The sequence below is a fragment of the Dendropsophus ebraccatus genome, chromosome 7, assembly GCF_027789765.1.
Source record: "Dendropsophus ebraccatus isolate aDenEbr1 chromosome 7, aDenEbr1.pat, whole genome shotgun sequence".
Classification (NCBI taxonomy): Eukaryota; Metazoa; Chordata; class Amphibia; order Anura; family Hylidae; genus Dendropsophus; species Dendropsophus ebraccatus.
The window spans coordinates 17,709,601-17,736,846 of record NC_091460.1 but is presented as its reverse complement, the minus strand read 5'-3'; the positions used below and the strand labels follow the sequence as shown (position 1 = coordinate 17,736,846).

The 27,246-nt window shown below is 42.5% G+C and overlaps 1 protein-coding gene across 2 annotated transcripts in view; it reads right to left on the bottom strand.

The window, feature by feature from the left end:
* The window catches only part of LOC138797260 (sialoadhesin-like), a 33,932-nt gene extending 9,007 nt beyond the window's left edge, over positions 1–24,925 (bottom strand). The window contains exons 1-18 of one of the 2 annotated variants that reach the window (XM_069977157.1): positions 24,859–24,925; positions 24,693–24,748; positions 22,417–22,773; positions 21,793–22,089; positions 20,300–20,566; positions 17,164–17,418; positions 15,619–15,918; positions 13,279–13,536; positions 12,146–12,442; positions 10,402–10,659; positions 8,238–8,531; positions 6,662–6,916; positions 5,840–6,139; positions 3,914–4,168; positions 2,567–2,863; positions 1,347–1,601; positions 983–1,270; positions 229–477 (exon numbers count right to left, since the gene is read on the bottom strand). In XM_069977157.1, the coding sequence (XP_069833258.1) occupies positions 229–477; positions 983–1,270; positions 1,347–1,601; positions 2,567–2,863; positions 3,914–4,168; positions 5,840–6,139; positions 6,662–6,916; positions 8,238–8,531; positions 10,402–10,659; positions 12,146–12,442; positions 13,279–13,536; positions 15,619–15,918; positions 17,164–17,418; positions 20,300–20,566; positions 21,793–22,089; positions 22,417–22,773; positions 24,693–24,732 (4,522 nt within the window). In that variant the 5' untranslated portion in view covers positions 24,733–24,748; positions 24,859–24,925. The remainder of the gene's footprint in view (positions 1–228; positions 478–982; positions 1,271–1,346; positions 1,602–2,566; positions 2,864–3,913; positions 4,169–5,839; positions 6,140–6,661; positions 6,917–8,237; positions 8,532–10,401; positions 10,660–12,145; positions 12,443–13,278; positions 13,537–15,618; positions 15,919–17,163; positions 17,419–20,299; positions 20,567–21,792; positions 22,090–22,416; positions 22,774–24,692; positions 24,749–24,858) is intronic. The other variant, XM_069977156.1, reaches the window with a different exon arrangement.
* Positions 24,926–27,246: the final 2,321 nt, after the last annotated feature.

The following is a 27,246-nucleotide window of genomic DNA, read 5'->3' as shown; positions in this document are numbered from 1 at the left end:
GGTAAGATACTCCTGAAATAGGAATTTAGAGAATCGACTCTTCAATCGCTATTATTGGTCATTGATTTTGATTTCTTCCAGTTGATTGTCCATAATTTATTATGCTTGATAAGTTTCACCTTGTAGCTGAATATTTTGGGCTCACCCCTGTAACTGCTGTTATAAAGCCACTTAATCCAAATCTGAACAGTAATAAAGAAAATAACAATCAATGTACTAAATACCTACATAGCACACTTATTCCAACCAATGGCGATGCCCTGTTCCCTTTCCAGTGATTCGCTAGACAGTGGTAGGAACCTGTTTCGGAGCTGGACACATTGAGCAGTACATAAGTCCTCTCGGGACCTTCATGAAGCCACTTGTTATTCTTGTACCAGGTGTATGTTGTATTGTCCATGTTGGGGGCCTCACATGTAAGTGTCACAGAGCGTCCTTCATATATCTCCTCAGATGGTACTACCATCAGCCGTGCACCTACAAAATAATGTTCACATCATGATTTGCCTGTCTACTGCACGGATATATCTGCTGTTTAATATCAATGTGGTAGCCCCTGGAACTTAAAACGGGATGATTGAAAATAAAAAAAGTACTCTTAGCTCCCTGGCTCCTGTCCCTCTGCCGGAATCTGACTGCTCTGTCCCAGCTTTGTGGTCGCTTCTGAGTTCCCCTGAACCCATAAGTGGCCACACAGCAGGGACAGAGTGGTAAGATACTGGTGGCACAGGAGCCATGGAGAGGAGTGTACTTTATTATTTTCAAGCCCCCCCCTTCCCGTGCGTATGTCAAAAAAACTCCTGCTCGGCACATACTATAGTCAGTTAATAACTACCTTCGGGTCATTTAATATGTATAGTATTACAGTAATTACTTAAAATACTCATACCAAAGTTGTTGTGCAGCGGTAACACACCCACACCGACACCTACACAAAAACACACACACACGTAAATATATTACATAATCAATCACCACTCACTTTGTGCTGTGAATTTTATAGATCTTTCCAAAGTGCCAAGAGAATTTTGGGCATGACATGTGTATTCCCCTTGATCCTTAGTTGTGATGTCTCTGATTTCCAGCTTCAATGTATTGTGAGAAGAATATAGTTGGAACCATTGGGTAGAATTACTGGAGTCTAATGGTTCTTTATCTTTGAGAAAATGCATCTGTGATGGTGGATTACTGTCCACGGTGCACAGTATCACTCCTAGCTGTCTGCCCTGAAGTTCTAATAATGAAGTCAGGGACAAGTTTCTTGGCGGATCTGTTAAAGGAAAGGAAATGAATATGAATCTTTAGGAATAACACAGAAAATGTCAAAGTGAATGACACCTACTCACATAGTACAGATAAGGAGACTGGTGCCGATGTCTTGGAGCCCATTGTTGTATGGGCTGTGCAGGAGTACGATCCAGCATCACTGCTACTGACTCGTCCAAGACCAATGGATCTCACTTTGACTTCTTGGAACCATCGACTGTTCTTGTGCCAGGTGTAACTATTTATTTCTTGAGAATTATCTAAAACTTCACAAGTTATTGTGACTATATTCCCTTCTCTGAGTTCGATGGATGGACTTACAATAACTCGGACATCTGGCAAAAAGGACAAAAATATATAAAGGAAGAACAACCAATCAGAAAACTGTAATAGCATGGTCAATAGTAGGTTAAGATTAACTGTCATTGGATGATAATGGGAACTTTTCCTTTTTTGTGTAGATTCCTTTTGAGATCTTGTAGAACCCACATGCACTATGAATAAGGCTGAGTTCACATTTTGTTGCGTTACCATGTGTGTTTTTTTTTTTTTTTTGCAGAGGCTAGCCTTATGTAACAAGAAAGAAGTATATGCTGAGAAGCTCTCTGACACCACCTTTTGAAGGTAGACTTCACTTCAAGAAAAAGTTTAAGAACTCTTAGAACTTGACTGGGAATCTAAGCCAAGTTAGACAACTTTCCAGAAGGAGAGGTTACCCATTTGTAGACAGCTATTTCTAGGTTATTGCCCCTCATCAGTACAGAGCAGGGTGTCTTCAGGAAGGCATAGTGACGTGGGATCTAAGGGGTAATGTTTCTGCTCGAGAAGAGTGTCATAAAAATTTATGGGGATTTATAGGCCATTCATTCTACACTAGGAATTTAGTGAAGAAGGATATGCAAAGCAGCTCTCTTATACCATTAAAGGCAGCTTTCCTTTCAAGTCAGTATTTGACACCAATTGGAAGTCTTGGAAAATGACTGGGAAGCTAGGCCATGTTCTAAGGCTACTGAAGGAAAAGCTCCCAGTGGAGTATGAGTGGCCTATAAGTTTCCACAAAATCATCTTTATTGCACAAAAACATAAAACATTTGATAATAGCAAAAGGAGGAAAAAAAATTAAAGCTATAAAAGTGGAGTGAAAAAGGCACAAATGTTAAATTCTCTATTTTTACCCTCTAAATTTTAAAAACAGAGATACTAGAGTTTGGATAAATTCAATATTGTATATTAAGACTTGGAAATGGAGAGTGATGCCTAAATCAATGTCCCAGCTATTGTTGCTGCTCATTACTCTTACCTTCCACATTAAAGATGGCGGAGGCTTGGTTAGTTCCCAAGATGTTCTCAGCAACCAAAACATAGGACCCTTGATCAGAGGACTTGACGTTGGTGATTTCCAGTCTCAGTAAGCCTGGTGAGAAGTAAGCATGTGTCCTCTCGTTGGACCATCTACTATTAGTTGAGACCATGAGTTGTCCGTCTTTGTACAAAGACAGATTTGAAGGTGGATTACTGTCAGCACTGCCCAAAATAATGGCCGCCTTGTTTTGCTCTGTATCCACAAATGATTTTATGACCACATTTTTTGGAGGATCTATAGAGAAAAAGTGTAAAACATTAAAGGACTGAATATTACAAAGTTACACATTATGGGGGAAATTTATCAAGACTGGCACCCTATACGCCAATCTCTATTAATCCTGCTCCTTCTACATATACCCCAGCTCATTGGAGCCGACTGTGCCTCCTTACTGCAATCTACTCATGCCTGGAGCTGGCGTAAATCATATGAATAATAACAAGACCCTTCCAAGCACAGATGCACCCACTGTTCAGCCTCCTCCATGCTTCCTTGGCTTCACTGGCCTCGTGAACATAGCCTTACTCTCAAAACCTGCATGTACAAGTTACAAAAGTATTCAGGTCCGTGTTAAGGTTGTTACCTCAAAGGACAACTAAGAGAGAAAACACCTTAGGGGAGAGTTTTGGTTGGTTTCATTGTCTTTGCCAATTGGTATTGAGAACCTAGGTGGTACTTTCCTCTTCAGAAATACTTAATTGTTGACAAACACACGATGGGTAATTATATAAAGGTTAAAGCGAGTGTACCATCAGGTACATGGCTGCTTAATCGATCAGCGGCTGCGGGGGAATGGGGGTGGCATGGTCCATTTTTTGAAAGCCTGCTCGTCTCCCACACTCAGTGCCGCTCTGTTCCCGAGCACCGGCCCACCCTGGAGCACTGGTTGTAAGCCCACCACGTCACAGAGGGAGTTTCATCAGACGGGGAGGGGGGTCTGCTCCGGCAGGCCAGGGCTTGGGAAAAGACCGGTGCCGAGTGCGAGAAATGGCCGGTGTTTAAAAAAAAGGCCTGTGATAGCATCTCCATGCCAGCACTGATCGATTAAGGTAAAAAAAACCACACGATCCTTCTGTCCTAGGTGGGAAAACCATGGACTATTATTAGGGACATTATTGGATCTTAGACACTGTCTCTTCACCATTGGGGCCTGTCTGTACACCACTGTCTTTGTCTTTTCCTAAATACCTATATCTGCCTTTCTACACACATGCTTTGTAGGGACTCTACACATAGCTCTATCGTGTAGAGTATTACTCGCCATGTCATCTATTGTGTACTTACATAGGACGTTCAAAACAACAGACTGGGAGCTCTTGGTTCCATGATGACTCTGAACGCTGCAGTGAAACGCTCCTCTGTCTTCACTCATCACCTTGGTAAACTGCAGGGTGTTTGCTGAACCTTCAGAGTATGTGACTCCATTCTTATACCAAGTGTATAATATGGCACCTGAGACCTCAGTGGCGACTACACAAGTCATGTTCACTGCCTCTCCTTCTTGAACCTCCGATGATGGACTGATCACAATTCTGGTGGCTGTAAAACAATACTGAGAGGGTAACAATGACCTTGCAGATCACATAAGTAATATCAGTAGATGATACTGCCGCAACTCAGAGGTTTTTATGTTTGCTAGCTGTGTAGCACAGTTGTTTTCATGTTGCCAGTGCTTATGGGTGGGATTACCAATGTAAAGCCCTTCAGGTCTGTATTACCTCTGTTACAAGTGTTTTTATACCCCTCTATTACAACCTATGAAGTAATGCTGTCATTATTCCTTCTTCATAGACAAGTTATATTATACCAGTGAGATAGTGCCTTACTACTACAACTTTGCACATGTAGTAGATGTTAGAAAAGATAATAATTCTTTATTTCTCAGGAATGACTCTGGCAACCGACCCCATTGGAAACATATGAATACTTGAGCATCTGGGAGGAGCAGTAGGGGTAACTACAATGGCTAGGCAAGTGGTTTTAATGTTAAGACTGATTGGTGTGTGGATGTAACTTAATGAAACTTTTAGGTATGATAATCTATAATGATCCTTAAAGCTAAAATATTGAGAATATTCCATAATTAATTGTATAGACAGAGCTGTAATTTCTCCTCTTGTCTTCAGTACAATGTTAATATGACTATGCGTATGTCATCTTGAGCTTAATGTGCTCATAATGTTCTGCACTTTTATTTTTCCTTCTAGCATTTTCTTGACAACAAAGATTTTATCAATGTGAACTCATTGTGCCCTTATTTAACATATAACTACTCCCAGCATCCTTGGATGTTGAGAAGAGTGGTTAAGTCATAAGAAGTGTTGATCGGACTTGGCAAACTGTTTGGGTTGGGCAATGTTCTTTGCTCCTGAACACTTAGCATTTGATCAGGAAAATATGGAGATGGCCTATGGCTGTTTGGCCTATGGCTGTATCCATGTTTTTCAGCAATCCCTAGGGCGGTATCCAACTACTCCAGCCACCAGGAGTCAAATGCCGAGCGTTCAGGTTCAGAGAACATTGCCCAAACCAAACCGTTTGTCAAGTCGGCTCATCACTAATCATATGGCCGTATGATTAGGCCACCACATGTGGCTGACAAAATTATGGGCTGCTGCATTTTGACCACATGCAGCCAACACCTCATGTGGCCTCACCCTAATTCAGATAATAAAAATATCTGATGAGCATGGTTTAAAGGAGTACACCCATCTGCTATAATTATGACATATTCACTGGAGGCAGATGCAAGTCGCACTTCCAGGACCTGCTCCTATTTTGAGATGAAGGGCTCCCCGGCCCCCTCCAGTCACTGCTTCCAGAGATGGTCGAGAGGTCAAAAACAGACAAATTTGTTAGTACTGTCTTTTACGAGAGTTTGACAAACAGCATATCCCACCAGAGTTACATAAACAGTGTAGCTCATGGGTTCCTCTATTTGCACAACTCCAATTTAAGTCAATAGGAGTTACTAAATTGCATATCTCACGGGATTCAGTTATTTTTAGCTACCTGGAGGAGGCCTGGGGGCCCTCAAGCTGAAGATAGGTGTGGGTCCAGCAGGTGAGACCTGCATCTAGGGGTCACATGATATATTCTGTCCCAGATGGGTATATATTTTTATACTTCCAATATTTTATTCCAGTTTTATTATTTTAAACCCTAAGAAAATTCTAGATGTAGAAAATTTTGAATAGGAGAATATCATACTTAGTGCCGTGAAGTTGACTGTCATTCTCGACTCTCCAATACGATTCTTTGCTGCACAAAGATATGTTCCTTCATCCTCCAGTCTAACTTCACTGATCTCCATCTTTACCATGTTTTGTGAAGAGGACACTCTTATCCTGTCATTGGGGGATGGCATGGAGTCTGAGGACCATATCTCCATCCCTCTGAAGTACAGAGCCAAGCTGGATGGTGGGTCACTGTCTACAGAGCACTGAATGATGCCAGTCTGTCCACTCTGAGCTTCCCAAAATGATGACATTACTGGAGTTCGTGGGCCATCTAAAAAAAAAAAAGCAAAGAAATGGTTTCCTTTAGAGCTGTACTGTAGCTTACAAAAACCCACATTTATTATAGAAAGATCATTGGAAGGTTAGCTGCTAAAGTGTGTGGTTTCTTTATTAGGGCAACCTTCATAGAGAGGCATCTTAAAGGGGAACACCTCTCTGTGAGCTACATCAAGGAGGATAGGTTGAGTAGTCCAGGGAAGATCTGGGTAGTAGTCTCTCAGGCATAGTCTTTAGTGTGGTCACAGGAAGCATTGTGGGTGGCTAACCCTGTTTGCCTCTTGTGATCTTTGCAAATATGTAAACGGGGGTCTGTATGTTACCTTTCATTTTTGAGTGAGGTGTCGGGGGGACAACCCCTTTAATAATAATATGGTGTGTAAGTCTTTGATAAAGAAATGAGGAAACCTGTTTTTCAAACTATACAGATTATTGAATCAGTTTTACAAATTTCTGTTGTTTGTAAAATTTTAGATTACAAAAAGTTAGGAAAAATGTACTTAAAACTCTTACTTACAAGTCACGTGAAGGAAGACTGATGGAGAAACACTGCTGTCCTCCGTTTCCTGCACTACACAGTGATAATACCCGGTGTCGCTGTCCTTCACATGGTCAAACACCAGCGTGTTCTCCCTGGTCTTCTTTAGCCATTTGCTGTTCTTGTACCAAATCTTTTCCGACTGCTCCAATTGCAGTTTCATAAAGCTACACGTCATTGTCACTTGGGAACTTTCCAGAACTTCCGTAGATGGCGACACCAAGACTCTAGCAGCTAAAAAGGAAGTATTGAGTGTAAAATATTGTCTGAAATTTGATCGACCTACCATCCTCTCTGTGTGCCCCTCTCCTTTTAATATTTCATTATGTTTTTGAGTAACTTTGACCTCCAACTTATACAGACTAACAACGAAGACCATTTCTTGCACAAGACAGAAGAGGCAAGAAGCTGGGGAGTGGAGTTTAGTTTAGTCGGGCATTTTCTAATCACTGTCTTTTCTGTTTTTATCTTTTTTTAACTTGACACATTTAAGCCTCTAAAGCTTCATGTCCCCTTTGCCTTCCAAGTAAGCCTATGTGCCAGCTTAAATCTGTAGGAGTAGAACTGATTAAGTTTGCATTTGTATGTTCACCTGGTTTTGGTTCAGATCATACAAGCTTCTTTATCTGGCACAGAAGTGCCCAAAGCTTACTTGCCCACCTTTATCCCCCTTCCACATTAGAAAGGCTAGCTCTCCCTTGTTCCTTAAAGGGGTATTCTACCCAAGAGCTTAAAAATGAAATGCTCCCATACCTAGCTGGTCTTACTCAACAGGTCCCCCTCAGTATTTTGAGATGTCTCCCGTATTTCTAGTTAGTGTATATCCAAGATGGCGCTGGTTGTGAAACTACATTTCCCAGCATGCATTGCACCTCAGAGCCAACTGCCAAGTATTCACCTCATCTTGTAGTATCTGCCCATCTCTGGCTCAGTCTACTTTTGCTTTATACTGTGAACAAAATATCTATCTGCCCATCAGTCCATCCTTCCATTCATCTATATAGATAGATTAGAAAGAGGGTGATTAAACAACTCTATTTCCATTCCCCAGTACTGCTCAGGAGGCTGTCACAGTTTTTTTTGTTTCCACTATTCTTGGCCATGTGCTCATTGGTGTTATGTCAGTGGTCGGCCGGGTTACAGATGAGGTGTTACTGCTTGCCTAGCAACAGAAGAGACAGATCATATGACCTTGGTCTTAGAAGGGAAGGGGGAGGGGGGAAGGACAGAGGATTGGAGACTTTGCCTTAGTTTTCTCTTTCAGGATTATAACTTCTGCTTGATATTCTGGCTCTGCTCTATGGCTTCATCTAACTTACCCCCGATTAGGATATTGCTTTTGCGTGCTGCTGCTAACCAGTGACTACTCTGTGGACCACAACCTGGAGAACTGACCCTTTAGGTCCAAGCTTTTTTCAAGGGTCCCTAGTGTAGAATATAGGGATCATTTTGACCCCACGCTTCAGCACCTAACAGCAACATGTGTCATCTGTGCTGAGCTGTTGGCTGGGTGAATAGACCCTGAGAAGATATGCAATGGCCTTCACAAACTTACTCTGCACATGGAAAACCATTGATTGAGATGCTGATCCAATGTTGTTCCTGGAGGTACAGTTGTATTTCCCTTCATCTTCTATCTTTAAATTGTTAATATTCATGGTCAGCTCATTATGGGATGATGTAACCCGGTATCGCTCATTTACAACGAATCCATTGGAGGCAACCAGCTGATCTTCTCTATAAAATGACATCTCAGCTGACGGGAAACTGTCCACAGTACAGCGGATGAAGGCGGATTTTCCCTCAGCAGTGTCCTGGAAGGAAATCACCTGGAGATTCCTTGGGGCATCTGTGTGGTGCGAGATGAAGAGAATATACATATAGTACTATATTCTGCAAGTCTATGAGTAGTGTGTATAAAAACATATTGGTATTTTTTAGATAACACATTTACTGTAAATTATTCTGTGCCTGATAATAGGGTAGAATTACAAGGAATCTATGCTTCAAAGCACCAAGTTGGAAAGTCCCTAATACACAATCCACGTGTCTACCCTTAACTTTCTGCAATTTTTTTTTAAAGGGGAACTATCAGCAGGTTAGAGGAATCTAAGCAGCTGATATGTCCCTACTGTACAGGAGACGCAGAGAAGCAAGGGATGTCTCTTTCCTTCCTCCTTGGCGCCAATCCTGTGCAGTTAGTCTTTTGCTCCATGGTCCAGTTAGACTGTTAGGATCACTGGGGTTCCCCTTAGGAGCACTGTTTGCCCCCATAGTGCCCCCATAGCCCTTGGTAGGCTCATCCCTTTCTAAAGATAATGAATGGAGTGAACCAGCCAGAGGAAAGCCAGATCAGTGCTATGGGGGCAGGCAGTACTCCTAACGGGTGCCCCAGTGCTCCTAACAGTCTCACCAGAGAGGTGAGCAAATGAGTAACTGCACTGGAACGGTGCCAAGGAGGAAGGTAAGAGACATACCTTCCTCCTCGGCTTGTCCTTTGCAATAGGGACATACTGGTAGCTGTAGAAGTATAATGCACCCCTAGGGAGTCCATAAATACATGGATACATCCTTAAGCTATGTTCACACTACGTAAAAAACACGACCGTATTTCAAAACAACGGCTGTAATTGCAAAAATTACGGCCGTTATTTGTGAAATAATGGCCGTTGTTTGCGCAATTACGGCCGGTGTTATTAATTACGGCTGTCTTTTATACGTAGTGTGAACCCGGCCTTTTAGGCTGTATAAATGTTTTCCCTGACTCCTTAGGGTTGAATCCAGCTTTGTCAGCCACCAGTAATCAAATGCCGAGCGAACTGACTTCAGCATGCTCAAGTTGCGCTCATCTCTACTGGCAACCACTGAGTGGCACTGAGATGAGCGAATTTAATAGGCACAAGTCAGATTTGGTTTTGATCTAAAAAAAAAATTCAGCTCAGTGAGAACTGACATTTTTTGATAAGTTCTGTTTCTACTACTGACTGAATGGCCCAGAGAAGATGCTGCATGCAATGCAACTCCCACTTAACACATCGGGCTAGATGTTCCACGTCCAGGCCAGCCTCTCAGTCTACTGTACAGGAGCAGGGACTCCTGCCTTTGACAGATGTCCCTGCTGCTTTATATACTTTGTGTGGACAATTATAGGGTAATGGTATTTGACTCTAAACCAGATCTAACAGTCAGACTCACCAGATCTGACCTACAATCCATCTCAGGAGATCCACTTATCTCCTGTGACCACATATGCAGTAGAAACATATATAACGCCATACAAAATATTGGAAGCCATGTTGTGCCCCGCATTTCATGATATATAAAGAGTAGAAATAATGGGAGAAACATCCGTAACCATGCAGGGAATGCTCTGGATTGTCAAGTTGTAATAGAAGGTATATAAAATTATAAAGCAGATAGTTTTGCCTGGTAGATATGAATGGTAAAACCCAAGTCAGTGAGGCTTTGGTTTAGGGGGGGGGGGGGGGGGGGGGGGCCAGCCTTATACAGAGAGTAACAGTTATCAAACCCAATTATAAAAGTTCTGGAGTAACTCCCAACCTAGTTATAGAATTTCCACTGAAAATAAAAGTTTGACGTATTTTGCAGCCAAGATCTTTATTACAAAATACAGGAAACTCCTAACTTTATTCCTTGCCTTGCCTTGGGGTACCACCCACAGGTACAGTATACACAAGTCAGAGCCAAGTCATACTCACATGCAACGTTCAGGCTGATCACAGCGGAGCTCTTGCTGCTCTCATTGTTCCACGCTCGGCAATAATAAAATCCAGAATCCGAACTGGAGACTTTAGGAATTTCTAAGAGGCTGCTCGATCCTTCCATGTGCAGGAGGCTGTTTTTATACCAGCTGTAAGAGTAGTTTCTGTTGTCTGACATAGTCTTGAGCGAGCAGGTTAGATTTACTCCACTTCCTTCTCGAACATCCCCAGATGGAAACGCAATTATTTTTGCCGCTAAATTTTTTTTTCAATTTTGGGGATAAGAAGGTAGAAAATATTCTGTTACATTTTGACCAAACTAAAAAAAATAAATAAAAAAGTAGATAAATAACTGAAGGAGTAACATACAGTAACTACTGATGGTTTATTCTTGGGCTATAACTAGTGGCGGTAGTATCTCAGCCCCAAGCAAGTGGGGTAAATCAGTTACATTGCATTGACAAGAATGGTGCCATGTCTAGAGAAATGGCAAATGGGGAGGTCGCTGACCAACACAGTGTGGACTTATGTGGGCCAAGGGACCTGCATGTGGTACATGAGGCAATATGGTTTGATCAAATTATACCATCATCCTGGTGTTGGTTTTTAAATGTAGCCAAGAGGCATTAGTGTCAGCCATAGGTGTGAGGTGCAGCAGCTCCTTTCTCTCCATGCTCATATTTTACTTGTTTCCCTTTTCTGAGTGGCTAGCACTCCTCCTTATAAGACCCATGTGACCCCAATTAGCAGGAAGCACCTGTGCACATATGGTAAGTACCTCCTCTTTCTCCCATTCTACCTGCTGGAGTAATGGTGAGTAGTAACACCTTGCTCACACTCATGGTTCTTGGCAGCCACCTTCTCCGCCGGTGGTGCCTGCGGGGTGTGTGGGGGGGCCCAGTGGGTTTGGTCCTGTGACATTGGGGTCGCTGACTGACAGTGTTGATTTAGTGTAGGGACTCATGTGGGCCAGAGGAGCTGCAAGTGGTACATGGGGCAATATGGTTTGAGTCAAATTATATACCAACATTCTGGCCATTGGTTTTTAAATGTAGCCGAGAGGCATTAGTGTCAGCTATAGGCGTGAGGTGCAGCGCTCCTTTCTCTCCATGTTTGTATTTTCCTTTTAAAGGAGTATTCTCACCCTGAATTTTTTTTACAAAAGTAGATCCTGGTGCAATTCGCCCTTCCCCCTTCTCTCTTTCTACCATCTGCAGCAGCTGCAAACAGGCTGGAGGGGACCAGGAAGCCATCTTTAGGAGACATCATTAACAATTAAATAGCAAGTATACTCATCTGCTCTAATCCCCCACTTCTGCGTTTTGATGGCTCTTTGTTTTGGCTTCTAGAGATGAGTGAATTGATTAGGCAGATTTGGTCTGAATTTGGTCTGAATGTCGCAAAAAAATTTCCAATTCTAACTGACATTTTTCATTCATTTTTCATGACATAAATTCATTTGGCTAGATCTTCCACATCCAGACCAGCCTCTCAGTGTACTGTACAGGAGCAGGGATTCTTTGTTAGCGATCCCAAACGTTTGTATTGCAATTTATAGGTAGGTTAAAACTATTGAATGGTATCCCTAGTTATCCCTATGCCCAGCACAGAATGAAGATTTGCTGGTCAACCTGATGAAGTATTACTGTGCCATAGAGTTTACCCATATGACTCTCCAGTCCCAACCATGCAGGTAGCTGAAGCAACCTGGAAGAAAGAAACACGTTGTGTTCATACTCACTCTCTGTAGTAAATTCTAATGCACCAGTCATTTCTCCATAGGAGTTATTTACTAAGCAGACATATTGCCCTTCATCCTCTAACACAACACTGCGGATTTCTAGTTGTAAAGAGTTGGTCGAATGAGATACTTCATATCTCTTGTTGGAGATAACTCTTGTGCTTGAAGCCACCAAGGTGCCATCTTGATATAGGAACATCTGCGAAGGAGGGTCGCTGTCCACTGTGCACTGAATGACCGCTTGCAGAATACCTTGACTTGATACAAGTGAATTCAATGACAGGTCCCTAGGTGGAACTGTAACAAAATGCAATATCTTCTGTTCATAGGTATAAAAAAAGATACGCTACGTAGACGACATTTCTAGTTCTTCACATTGACTTTAGAAGAAATAAAATTCATCTTATATAACAGACATTAAGAAAACATAGTATTTCTTCTTAATTACAATTTCCACACTGAAATTGAATCAGTAAGGGGGTATTAAAGGGGTATTCTACTAAAACATAACTTTTGATAAGTTGCTGCCCATGGTGAGACTAACAATTCATTCCTTACTTTATTATCTATACAGTCTCCTTCCCCCAGTTCTGAGCTGATGTTTTCTGCTGAAAACACAAAAATCTGTATGTGAGCTTTTCTCTCCGACTCCCCCTCCTCCCCCCTCCCTTCTAAGATGGCTAATGTAAACAATTTCCTGGCAAGCTGTATCTGCAACATTTTAGATTCTTTATAATGCTGGGAGGAATATTCTGAGGTCAAGTTGCTGCTTATTTCACTGTGATTAATTCTCCCAGCATTACAAAGAAGCTACAATGTTGCAGATAAAACCTGCCAGGGACTTTTTTTATATCAGCCGTCTCAGAAGGTAGGGGGGAGGAGGGAGAGACAAAGAGAAAAGCTCACAAGGTTTTTGTGTCTTCAGCAGAAAGCAGCAGCTCAGAACTGGGAGAAGGAGACAAAATAGATAATAACAAGTATAGAAGGAATTGTTAGTGTCACCATGGGCAGAAACATATCTAAAGTTATGTTGATTGGAATACCCCTTTAAGCTATTTGCGTAGGTTTACACAGAATAGGATGTTAGTGATGTGAAATCTAAGTAATATGTAAAGAAGAGAAATGAAATTTACATAGAACATGTAGGGTCACGGGGGGAGAAGTGCTTGTCCCTTGGCTACTATGAGCTTTGCAGAAATAGGAACCCGCATCCATTTTTGACAATCTGCGGAGCACAAGTTCTTTCACTCTCATGTCTTCTTTTAACCTTTTGCTGTTTTTGTACCAGGAGTATGTGGTTTCACTCTCAGAGCCCCGGGTTGCTCTACATATCAACGTGACCTCTTTTCCTTCCTCTGTTTCGGATGATGGTGTAATAATCACTTTGGCAGCTGGAAAACATGTATAAGACTTATTATCATATATGTTTATATGTAAAAAGGGGAACTATCAGCATGTTGGAGGAATCTAACCTGCTGACATGTCCCTCTTGTCATGCTCTTTGTAAGAGTTGCGTCTTATACTTGCACAACTCACTAAGGTGAGAGTTCCATATATACCTTCACCTTATTTCTTTTGTCTAGATAACGCTATGGAGTTGTCAGCATCGGGTATAGCAAAAGGCAGTCTGACAAGGCATGGACAGTGAGCCCTAAGCTGACTCCACCCACTGTCCCTGCCTACTTGCCACAAGACAGTTCTAGGTGATAGGGGACAACCACGATGGCAGTCCCTATATTCAATAGGGGGAAACACAGAACAGCAACGGACAAACAAACACAATAAATCCAAGGTCAACAATCTGGGTCGGTAACGGTGGGCAGCAAAAGTACAAACTCGGCAGACATGTTGGGTAAACGAGAACAGGCTATAGGTCAGGGCAGGCGGCAGACAGGTTAGTAAGGGAACAGGCAAGGGTCAAAGAAACACACAGCAGATACCAGACAGAGTACAATTAGTCTAGATTGCTCTAATAGCCAGCGACTAGCTGCTGGCCATGCTTACTACTTATGAGGACCAGAAGCCTGGTCCAGATCCCCTTTGGACTGGTGCTTAGGTCCACAAAGATCCTAACTGGTAAAGACACCTGCCAGTCAAGGGAAACGCCACACTGCTCAGCTGCAGGAGTCAAGCTAGCAGAGTAACTATCATTGCCAGAGACTGAGAGGCAAAGCAGGTGGGGCTGAACAGACAAAAACAGAGCCCTATTCACACAAGATTCAGTGCCTTCTGCGCTGCATGCCCCTAACTGAGGAGCACAAAGGCACATTCCTGACAGGAGTGCTGTCTCTCATTCTATCTATTGCACAGGAGATACCGTGGAGGAAGTTATGTCTCTTACCTTCCTCCTTGGTGCAGTTAGTCGTGTGCTCCATGGCCCTATAAGACCCTTACAAGCATTACCCCACCCCCATAGTATTGATTAGCCTCAGCCAGCCCAGCCCTTTTTAATGATAATCAATGGAGCGGGCCGGCCAGGGGTGGGCTGGATCATTGCTAGGGGGAGGTGGGGCAGTGGTCCTAATGATCTTATGGGACTGTGGAGCAAATGACAAACTATACCGGAATCTTCGGGAGGCCGGCCAAACCGCTCCAGCCGTCCCTCATGCCGGCCCCACTCTGCCGCGTCATCAGCTGAGCATTGGCTGATGCATTGGCTGAGGATAACTGTCGTCGACCCAAGATGGCAGCCGGGGTCGACAGCAATGGAGTAAGTATAATGCACCACACTTCCAGGGTGGGGGGAACACGGGGAAAGGGGCCATTCACTTAAATAACACACATTACAAAGTTGTATAACTTTGTAATGTGTGTAATTTAGTGAATAAATGTTAAACGCCGCACTACCATTTTAATACAAGTGATGCCTCAGGCTCCAAAGATGAATAAACTTCAATGCTTTATTAGGATATTTAAAAATTGGACATCAATATTTGTAAAACAATGGATGCCAACGTGTTTCGAAGTAAAAACTACTTAATCATGGCATGTCTAAGAAGTTTTCACTTTGCTAAGGTCTGGCACACATCATCAATGTCCAGTTCTTAAATGTATTGTTGCACGTTATCACCAACTTAATAGTCCGAATTCTCCTGACGTTCATGTTTTAATGCTGGGACCTGGAATAAAATATTAACTTATAGAGCCATAAGCTGACATCATTTGCTTAACCATCTTGTGATACCCCAATAAGATGTCACATAATAATCTCAGCTCTACAGCATTCTTTCAATGAATGGGAGTTCATCCTTTGTGTAATTCCAGCAATGGGGAAGGGAAACCCCGACCATACATTCTGTGTATCAAGCAGAAGACATAGTCTTGGCTTTGTGGTTGTCCCTGATGACTTTCAGTTCTTGGCTCCTGGGTTAAACTCCAAGCATGGACCATAATTTATATATTCTTTTGCTGATTGTATACGTTTCTTTTCAACCACCAAAAAAGTTAACCGGTTATGAACCAGTTCTACTTACTTTCTACTATGAACTGAAGACTTGTAGATGAGTTTCCAATCTCGTTCCGAGCATTGCAGCTGTATAATCCTTCATCAGATAACGTCACATCCTGGATCCTCATCCTCAGAGAGTTCCCAGTAGACGTCACCTGTACTCTCTCGCTGAGGGTACCATGAGAACTGGAGTTTCCGATAAGTTGTCCATCCTTGTACACAGTTAACTCCGAGAAGGGATTACTTTCCACGGTGCAGTGAATTATTGCCAAGTTGCCCTGTTGAGTCTCTAAGAATGAGGAGAGGGATGGAACTCTCGGAGGATCTGCCATATGACCGAGACAAAGTAAACAATATATTTAATCAGGTATGACTTGTCATTGCCAAAATTGCCTTTTAATCTTTTAAAATTCTATCAAAAGTTGTACTTTATATCAAAGGAGTATTGGACAATCGAGAACCAAGAGGTAAATTCATGAATGTTTTTTGGTTTACAATAACGACACCAAGTTGGCATTTCATACTACAGCTAATGTGGGCGCGTCAGCCCACCCCCACCCCAGCCGGGGACACCAGGAAGCGCCGTGCTCCCGGCCGGGGTGGGGGCGGGCTGACGTGGCGGGCATGCAAGAGCAGAGAGCGTCGGCCAGATAGTATGAGGAACGGGGCGTGCGAATGGGGCGGGTGTTGGGGAATCAGCGGTGCGATAGTAAGTTTGAAGCCGGGAGGAGGAGGGGGAGTGGCGGGGGGCATGAAAAGCAGCTCCTGTGTGAGCGGCGGTGGCGGCAGAGCAGGCGGTGATAGGGATAGCAAAAGGTACTACTCCCCCATTATCTGCAGATAATGGGGGAGTAGTACTTTGTATATGTTCCCAGCACCGAGCAGGGAGGGGGAGGTAGATGGCACCTCTCTCCCTCCCTGCTCGGTGCCCAGCAAATGTATTCATTGAATACATTTATGGGATACTTTGGGGAGCAAGGACACTTGCTCCCCAAAGTATTCCATAAATGTATTCATGAAGTCACAAAAGTACAGTACATAACATTACATTCACATACACTGTAATTCCTATGGAGTGTCCAGCAGGGGCGCACTATATATTGAAGTCAATGGTACTCATTGACTTCTATATAGAGAGCGCCCCCTGCTGGACACTTCATAGGAATTACACCCTTCGTCGTGACGTCACTGGTTCTGAGAGAAATCTAACACTTCCTGATACACTAAATTAAGGGAAATAGCAGTATATGAGCATTTCCCCTAATTAATGTACATTAGAAAATTGTATAACTTTCCATAAGTAATAACATATAAAAAAATTATTTTGGCCGGACTTCTCCTTTAAGATGCCTATACTCCTTTAATAAGTTATCTCTCCTATCCTCCCAATAAACTTCAGTATGTTCATGCATTCTCTATAGGGAAAGGAGCAGTAAGTGGCAGCTAGGCAGCTCTAGCGTCAGCTTATACCTCAGAGAACTAAAGGGTCAGGCAGTAAAAATCCATCACACTATAATACGATGCCCTACTCTACTGTAACGTTATAAATAATGGCTTATATTTCACTCACACTTGACATTTAATATGACGGGAGGGGAGTCGTCGCTGCCTTTGTCATTTTGCACCCTGCAGTAATAATATCCGGCATCATTGATGGTTACTCTCGGGAAGCTGAGGGAGGTCACCGAGCTTTCTTTGATCCAGATGTTGTTCTTAGACCAGCTGTAGTGAACTTCATCAGGTCTGGCGCCGGGGACCTCACACGTCATGGTCACAGCCTCGCCTTCTCCAATATCTTGTGAGGGGGATACAATGATTCTGGCAGCTACAGATATAAAACAAAAGTAATACTGGACATAATGGTAAAACCTTCATCATCAGTCTAGATGTGGGAATTATAGGCAAACCTGTGGACTTGAACCCAAAAATGTGCTTTACCAAAAAACTGTATTAGTGCGGGACATCAGCCTAACATAGTTACTAGCTGATTACATTTGAGCCATAGAAGTGAATGGGATTCATTCCAGTCCATGCACAAATACGTTGGCATCCGTTAGTGACTGGGTGCCAAAATATCCGTTCCTCAGAAGGCACCACTGCAGTTGAGTACAAAGTTACATGCTGTGTCAGTACAGTAGCGGCAGAGATTTAACTGTTTTGGAGCTCACAGCATCAAAATGAATGATGATGCCGGGAGTTTTGAGGTCCAGTAGCATAAAGTCCAGGCACAGACCTTATCTACGAAATGTGTGAATGTGACCTTAATGGCACTGTCTTTGTAACTTATAAAATCTAACTCAACAGGGGGTGAGATATAAAGTTTACAATTTGCATTCATTATTTTATTTGATTTTTTTAGTTAGCATGCTTTAAAACAAAGCTATACTTACTTGTATCCAGGTCCAGTCTCCTGAAGGCAGCTTTTTAGTCTCCGGCTGGTTAAAAAAAAGAAAAGAAATCCCTGTCATCTGCACTCAGAAAGAAGGCAGTCATTTCATTGTTGGTCAGATTGAGCCGTGACTCTCTGTACTGGCTGGGACTTCATGTCTTTAGTCTCTTTTTTTTAAACGGCACAAGACAAAAGCTTCAGGAGACTGGACCTGGATACAGTAAGTATAGCTGTTATATACAGTATAGCAGCCTTCAGGAGACTGGACCTGGATACAGTAAGTATAGCTGTTATATATCTGCCTTCAGGAGACTGGGCCTGGATACAGTAAGTATAGCTGTTATATATAACAGCCTTTAGGAGACTGGACCTAGTTTCTGGTAAGTATAGCAGTTATATCGCAACCTTCAGGAGACTGGACCTGGATACAGTAAGTATAGCTGTTATATAGCAGCCTTCAGGAGACTTGGCCTGGATACAGTAAGTATAGCTGTTATATATAACAGCCTTTAGGAGACTGGACCTAGTTTCTGGTAAGTATAGCAGTTATATCGCAACCTTCAGGAGACTGGACCTGGATACAGTAAGTATAGCTGTTATATAGCTGCCTTCAGGAGACTGGGCCTGGATACAGTAAGTATAGCTGCTATATAGCAGCCTTTAGGAGACTGGACCTAGTTTCTGGTAAGTAAAGCAGTTATATCGCAACCTTCAGGAGACTGGACCTGGAAACAGTAAGTATAGCTGTTATATAGCTGCCTTCAGGAGACTGGACCTGGAAACAGTAAGTATAGCTGTTATATAGCTGCCTTCAGGAGACTGGACCTGGATACAGTAAGTATAGCTGTTATATAGCTGCCTTCAGGAGACTGGACCTGGATACAGTAAGTATAGCTGTTATATAGCTGCCTTCAGGAGACTGGACCTGGATACAGTAAGTATAGCTGTTATATAGCTGCCTTCAGGAGACTGGACCTGGATACAGTAAGTATAGCTGTTATATAGCAGCCTTCAGGAGACTGGACCTGGATACAGTAAGTATAGCTGTTATATAGCTGCCTTCAGAAGCTAGCTTTGTTATAAAGTATGATAACTAAAAAAAAATACATATTGAATGTAAATTGCAAACTTACTTTATAGCACATCTACTGCTGATTTAGATTTTTAAAATTACAATGAAAGGTACACTTTAGGCTAAGTTCACACAATGTATATTTTCAATTAATTGAAAATATACATTGCATTGAAGTCTCACCCCCGATATTTCTAGTCAAAACATTTTTTTATTGGATAACATACAGTATTTTCTATTATACTTATTTTTGAGTCATAACTTGCACTTCTGCAAAGAAAACAAAAAATCCATAAAGTCAGCAAATAAAGCCTATACGTCCTGTTTCACTTCCCCAATAATTGTATTCCTTACATTTCCTTTCTGGGAGTTATTAGAGTTAGTCTCATCTTCCACTAAACTGAAACTTTCCCTTCTTATGAATGACAGTTTTTTCTTTGTTCTTTTCTGAAATCATTGGCCGACCAGTTGATGTAGCCAATTGGAGAGATGTTTTTTTTTTTATTTGGCGCCTAGAGGATGCCCCCCACAATTTGCAGATATGACACAAAACACTGGGGCAGATTTATTAAAGGCAGTGTAGTTTTTTAGCTAATCTGCACAGTAGCAAGTTGCTACAACTTTATTAAGAGAGGCACGGCTCTTAAAGGGGTAATCCAGCCTCCAAAATAACAATAAATATATATATATATATATATATATATTTTAACATTCAGCACTAAAGTGTGCCAACCTACTGCAGGGCTTCTGAAGTGTTGGTTCTGGGACAGTTACATATCACTAGTGGTACTGCATACAGTACTAGTGAGTCTTGCCTGGTGTCTATTCTAATTTTGCAAAGACATCAAGCTCACAAGCATTGCATTCAGCAATGCCAGCCATAAGTAACTGGGGCAGGGGCCAGGGCTTGAGCAGCCCTGCAGTCCATGAATAATATTTAATGTGGTAGGAGGTTGAGGCCATGCCCCGTTCATGCTATATCTCACCCACTTTATATAAAGTATATTTAAAACAAAACAGGCTGCAACAATTTGCACCCTCCCCCAATCCATAGAACATTGTGCCTCAGGATTAAAATAAATTAAAGGAATTTCTTTTATTATTGGCAGATGTTTCTCCAGATGGAGTAGATAAAAGATGATGGAATCACCTGATGCTGAAAGTATTCTGAGTGACTCCATCCCTGCCTGAACCCCAGGTTAATATCCCAGTAGGTAACCGTAGAATTGTCAGGCTGTTACTTACAGAAGACGACCAGTCGGACTGTATTATCAGATGATGCTCGGCCTAAAGAGTTCTGTGCTTGGCAGCGATACTCCCCACTGTCACTTCTGGACACTCTGTGGAATATTATAACCCTCTCTGTAGACACCTGCAGTCCGCCTTTGTACCAGGTGTAGTTGGTCACGGAGGGGTTGCTGCTATTAACGTTACAGGTCAGGGTCACAGAGTCGCCCTCTTTGATATTGCCACTTGAAGGCTGCAGTAGTGTTTTCACCCCCTTGGGGGGATCTATGGGGAAAGCAATGGCAAAAAATTCCAAATAATACATCACATATAATCTTCTCTATTCTAATAGAAACTGGGGTCCCTGTCCGTGAGATTGCTGGAACCCCCATTCCCAATATTAGCACAGGAGAGGGGATAACATCTCAAGGTGAGAAAACACCATTACATTAAAGCTATGTTCCCATAATGTCTTTTTAGGTGAAAAAAAAACTGCAGTTTTTTTTTTAACAATGGCGGCTGTTAAAATGATCATAAACAGTTTAAAAAAACAGCATTTTATTTTCACCTAAAAAGACATTATGGGAACATAGCCTTAAATTGTCTAAGAGCTAGACTGTCTGAAATAGGGATTGGCAATAAAGGATTTCATCATCCATTGTCTTCTAGGATGGCTGTCTATTAGGACATTCTCTGGTGATATCCTCATGTATTCCATCATTCTAGTTGTACATTTTGCATCTAGTTGTCATCAGGTTGTGTGTGGTATTGAAACTTGGCTCAATTTACTTCTGTGGAACTGAACTGCAATACCCCACACAAACTGAGGACTAGAGTGGCGCTGTTTCTGGCAAGAAGCAGTTAAGTTTTTCTAATCTTGAATAAGCTCATTTGTACTGGATTTTGTTTTCAGCACTCAGTGTCGGACTGGCAGATCAGAAGACGGGAGAAATCTCCGGTGGGCCCCCAGCTTTAGAACCTGCAAAAACACTGACTAACATGTTGTTTCTCATTGGTTCTTCATTGGTGGGCCCCCAGATACCCCAGTCCGACACCGTTAGCATCTTCTATAAATGGGCTGACACTTGGCCAATATTTTTCTATAAGAGAAAGGAAGAACTTTCATGTGATAAACCTTTTTAGGAAAATGGCGGCATAAAAACCACTTTCTTTGCAAAAGTAGGGATGGTCCGAACCGAGTTCGGTTCGGGTTCGTACGAACCCGAACTCTCTGTAATGATTCCCACTGTCTGCCCGCTCCGTGCAGCGGGCGGATCCAGCGGGAGGACTGCCTGGAAAACTGGGATACAGCCATAGCCATAGGCTGTATCCCAGTTTTCCAGGCGTTCCTCCCGCTGTATCCGCCCGCTGCACGGAGAGGGCAGACAGCGGGAATCTGACCCGAACCTCGGAGGGTTCGGACCATCCCTATGCAAAAGGTTTCTGCTTCTATTTCTAGTAAGCTTAGCAGGATATATAGGACCTATATGCATGCTTGGCGTCCAACTTACGGACTACATTGAGGGTTATTTCTTTCCTTGCTTTTTTATTCCCTGTAGAAACTGCACAGTAGATATTTTTCTGGTCGTCCGTCCAGGAGAAGCTGGTGGTCAGGTTCCTGGTAAAAAGAATGGCACTTGTGTCCATCTGTACCGTGTAGGATTGGTGGGATCTCTCAGAAGGATGGTCCGTCCATTCTAGCGACACAGAGCCATCTGGACAAAAGTATTGCGTTGAGCACTGAAAGGTTACTGATTCACCTTCAGTGATTTCTGATGGAAACACAACGTCTGGAGCAAGGAGATAATCTGTAGAAAGAACATGCATCATATACAATAGGCACGGAATAAGAGGATGGAAACTTAAAGGGGTAGTCCAGTGTTAGAAAAACATGGCCACTTTCTTCCATAGACAGCACCACTCTTGTCTCCAATTTGGGTGCAGGTTTCGCAACTCAGTTCCATTGAAGTGAATGGAGCTTAATTGCAAATGACACCTGATCTGGAGACAAGAGGGGTGTTGTCTCTGGAAGAAAGTGGCAATGTTTTTCTAATGCTGAATAATCCCTTTAATAGGTGTTAAAGGGGGATTCCCATTTCAGCTTGTTATTCCCTATCCATAGGATAGGGACTTACCTGTAACTTCCAGCTTGACTCCAGTCTTGTCCAACCATTTATTAACATTTACGATCTCAAATCTGAAATAAAACGTCCCGGAGTCAGATGTCTGGACGTTACTGATCAGGATCGTGCAGTTTTTGGTCTCTGGTTCACCCACAAATTCAACTCGGTTGAGAAAAGCCGCATCTACTTGGTCGGTTGGATGATACACCAGTTTTCTGTCACCATCATAGTCCTTGTACCACATTTTGATAAGTCCATCCACAGCTTGAACATTACTGGGGTAGTTAAAAGAGCAAGGGAATAGGGCACAGGATCCTGAGACACTCTTTGCCCTATTGGGGTAAAGCACTTCCCAGTTGCAGTAAACTCCTAGAAAGAGGAACATATATTAATGTTTAGTGTGGGATTTGTTCCAAACAAATCTGCAAAACCTTAAAGGGAAGCAACCACCAGAAAAATGCTACCTAAGCTATCTGCACCATGTTATAGAGCAGAAGGAGCTGAGCAGATTGATATTTATCTTTATTGAAAAAGATTCAGTATATCTTAACGTTATTTATTGATTGAAATCTCTGATCTTTCAGTAATAAAGAGTCCAGCCCATTGGGTGACACCGCCCACTGGACTCCTTAACACAGAATGATCAGGGATTTTAAGCAACATGTTACAAGTTATAGTGAATATTTTCCCATAAAGATACATATCAATCTGCTCAGCTCTTCCTGCTCTATAATACAATGATGATAGATTACATAGCATTGTCTTGGTGACAGGTTTCCTTTAAAAAAAATAGTAAATGTTTTGTGTTCAGTGGGTTATCCCAAGCTATAATTAGATTTGTTTTTAATTTTACAAAAATATTTGGATCTCAAACTAATTTTTTTGTATACATTGTATACCTGGCTGCTCAGTCCTTAAAGAGGATGTACCATCAGGTACATCCTCTTTAATCTGACCCTAGGATCGAACGGCGCCGTCAAGGGGAAGCCAGTGCCGCAGTCTGTTTTTGAAACCACAGCCCGGTTCCCGTGTACAACGCAGTTCTATCCATGGGTCCCGGGCCGGTGCTGAAGCACAGGAGGCGGGCCGGCCCACCCCCAGTGGGAGGAAATCCCCACCCCTCTATGACGCGGCTGCATTGATTCTAAAGGAGCCGCGTCATAGAGGGGAGGGAACTCCCATTCCAGTGGGGGCGGGCTGGCCCGCCTCCTGTGCTTCAGCACCAGCCTGGGACCCGTTGATAGAATGGCGCCGTACACGGGAACCGGGACACGGTTCCAAAAACCAACCGCGGCACCGCCGTTCGATCCGTGGGTCAGATTAAAGAGGATGTACCTGATGGTACCATTCATGTTATTGCTCAGGCCCAGATTTGCGCCTTAATGACCACTTGTCGAGGCAGGCCTGGCCACAGACAGGAGCACGGAGCAGTTGAGTATTCTCACATTACTCCAGGAAGAAGGACTCCTGTCGTTTTGACAAGAACCCTTGCTCCTCTACAGTAGGGACCTAGCCCAGGGGGTCTGAGTCAGTGTTAATTCAAAACTGAATTTGATGGCCCAGAATACAAATTAAGTGATAAGCACCTGAGTGGCCATTGTTTAACTATTAATGGCAAGAATGGGGGACCCTTGTCCTGTGTATACATGAAGCAGTGTATGGGACTTCCACTTGTTATGGGATTCATTAATTAACTGCTCCATTTGCACAAGAGAATCCATGTTCTAGTGATCAGTGGGGGTTCCTTTGATTGGACCACCAATCAAACACTTGGTCCCACAAGTTACAATGGCCTGATGCAACAATATTTTCAAAATACAATGGTCTTACCTGGACCATGTGTGCGGCATGTGTGAACAGCTGATCCTATCAATAACAGTGGGGCTTTCAATAGTGAAAGCAGTAAATTTTGTGCACTTCACGGGACCCTGAAGAAGTGCTTGACCTCTACATAGAAAGTGAAAATCTCAGGATAACCCCTTTAATAGACAGTGACTCCTCTTTAGCGGCATTGTCTACAGGTTAACTTCTTAAAGAAGTATCCCAGCCACTAAAATGTACCCCCCTAGGATGGGGGATAAATGTTTGATCACATGGGTGGGTCCAAACACACATAAGTCAGCACAGGCTCCATGAATTCTCCATGAGAGGACAGGAAATAACTGATAAGTTTCAAAGGTTGGAGTACCCCTTTAAATATATAATATCCCTCAATAGGAGGCAGCTTAAACATAAGCGTAGTAGTATCAATATAGAAAAATGACAGCAATATCATTCGCATAATGTACCTGGGACACTTAGAAGAATTAGAAGATACAGCCTCAGCATTTTCCCGCTCTAGTGCCTGAAACAAGACATTGGGAGTTACGTATCTGTATTGTGAAGAATCTAGAAACATTCTCATTTTCTTACTTTATATTCCCTAAAAAACAAGTATAACATGACATTTCATACCTTGAGGCAAAACACAAGTTGCAGATACCAAGAAAATTCTGAAAAATGTCTTAAAGGTTTCCTTTAATTATTCATTCTTACGTGACTTATCATTGATATCCAGCTTGCCCGATCCTTCTCTCTATCATCATCATCATCATTTGTCAGGGAAGAATCGTCTGGCCCTCATATCAGACAGTCATACGATTCTGCTAAAATCAGAGGGTTTGGCCAACTTTATTGTAAAGTGTACTGGGACTTATAGGAAGAAAACCTTTAAAAGACCACACAATATAAGTAACTACTGGGAGCAACGTAAGTAAGAGCAATCCCCCCTCTGGTAGCCATAGCCTCTTCTGGTATTACATTGTGGGACATTCACATAAGTCTTCCCAAGGCTAGGGATATTGATGGTCCCAGTATCAAGGTTTAGGGGTCTAGAATTCTACCTATTTAGGCTATGTTCACACTGCGTATGTTTCCGGCCGTAGTGCGAACCGCGAATATACGCACGTAGTTTTGAGGTTGATGCGTTCGCTTGAAAGTATACGATATACGGCCGCACAATGCACACTACGTATGAGCTTACGGCCGAATCATATACGGCGCCGTGAAAAATGAACAAGACCATTGTTTGAGGACGGAAATGTTCCAACTCACGGCCGTGGATTTCCATGCGGCGCTGGAGTACTTATTTCAGCCAAATTGAACTTGAATTTTTGATCCTAAAGGTTCTGTGTGGTTTACGGGGCTGGGCGAAGATTTCCAAGTAAATGACCTGTTTCAGATCGCTTCGAAACAAGCTAGGGAAGCATAACTGTACTACGGGCGTATGTTCGCGGTTCGTATGCATCCGGCCGCATGTCTACTTTTCCCACACCCGTAGTTTCAGCCCCACATGTACGGAGGCGTACGAAATGCGGCCGGACTCGTACGCAGTGTGAACATAGCCTTATCCTAGATGTGAAATCTTTTCTGGTTAGAGCCACTCACTTTCCCGTTCCATCCCTCTTTGGACACCCCAGACAATCACAATGACTTCTTTCACTCATGATTTGGCAGAATTTGTTGAATAGACATACTTGGGTCCCTGATTTTTCCAGCACCTTCTAGCCATTCCACCCCTGGCACCAATATAGCTTTATAGATGGGTAGGAGTACCATTCTTCCTCTTGTAATAACTATTTAGTTTCTACGTATGGTTTTCTAAGTAGCATTTAAGTTAGCACCAAGAAGCAGAAGAAGATGATGACACAAGATGTAATTCCAATTTTTTTGAGGAAATTGTTTCTCTATGATTGGATGATACATCGGGGTTGTGCCAAAAATTGCTGTTCTTCAAACAGTGACTCCTTTAATACGATTCCCTAAATTTCCAGACCCTTGACCTGAAGCTACACTCCTATTTTTTTTAGGTGTTTTTTTTTTTTGCCAAAAAGTTTCTGCACCAACAGGTTTTCCCCATTTCGGACACATCGCCAATCGCACAACATAGCTCAATAACATGATAAATAAAACAACAACATTATTAGAGTTCAATAGAAACCTATAAATCAAATACCGTTCGGATACAGTATATCCATGCAGTCCTCGCCTGTGCCGTATTCTTCAGAATGATCTTTGAGGTTTATATATATATATATATATATATATATATATATATATATATATATATATATGATGGTTACATTTAAGGGTTCCTCTTTTTCAGAGTTCTTGTCAGCGATTTTTAGATTCTTTTCTCTTCTTTTTGAATGAGGAACAATGTGAATCGAGATTGTAAAACAAAAAAAAAACACATCACTGAAGGCGCCAAAAATAATTTCTTGTGGTTTCACCAATGAGTGTGCCAAAACGAGTTTTTAATTTTTTTCCCCGGTGTTCTAACTTTCGTTAAATCGCCTTCAATGGGAGCTCATTGGTGCCGGATTATCATATATTCTGGATTATCACACAATAAAGGAAAGGCATCAGGGTTCACCTGTAAGGCCGTGTTCTCATCTTGCGGCTAAATGATGTTTTTTGATGCATTTTGTGATTGCTAAAAATATAATCAGGCTGCAACACGGGAAATGATTACTAAAGTACGCTGCGCGAGTTCACAATTTGATAAGTTGTGTTTTTATGATTGGTTGGTAATATCAAATCCTATTGGGCCATTCCCATTTATACAGGATGATGTGTGGTTGACTACCAAGTATTTAAATGGCTGCACAAACAGAAATATCTTGTCAGCTGATCACTGGCCCCGTTACCCAGGTCGGTTATTGGGATTGAGCATACCTGCCTGCTGATAATTGGCCCCAGTGAAAGAACCGTGGGTGGAGAGAAACCGACCATGGGCTGGACAGGCCCTGACATGGACAGAGATAGCAGAAAAGAGCACTGTGTCAGACTGGAAAGAATACA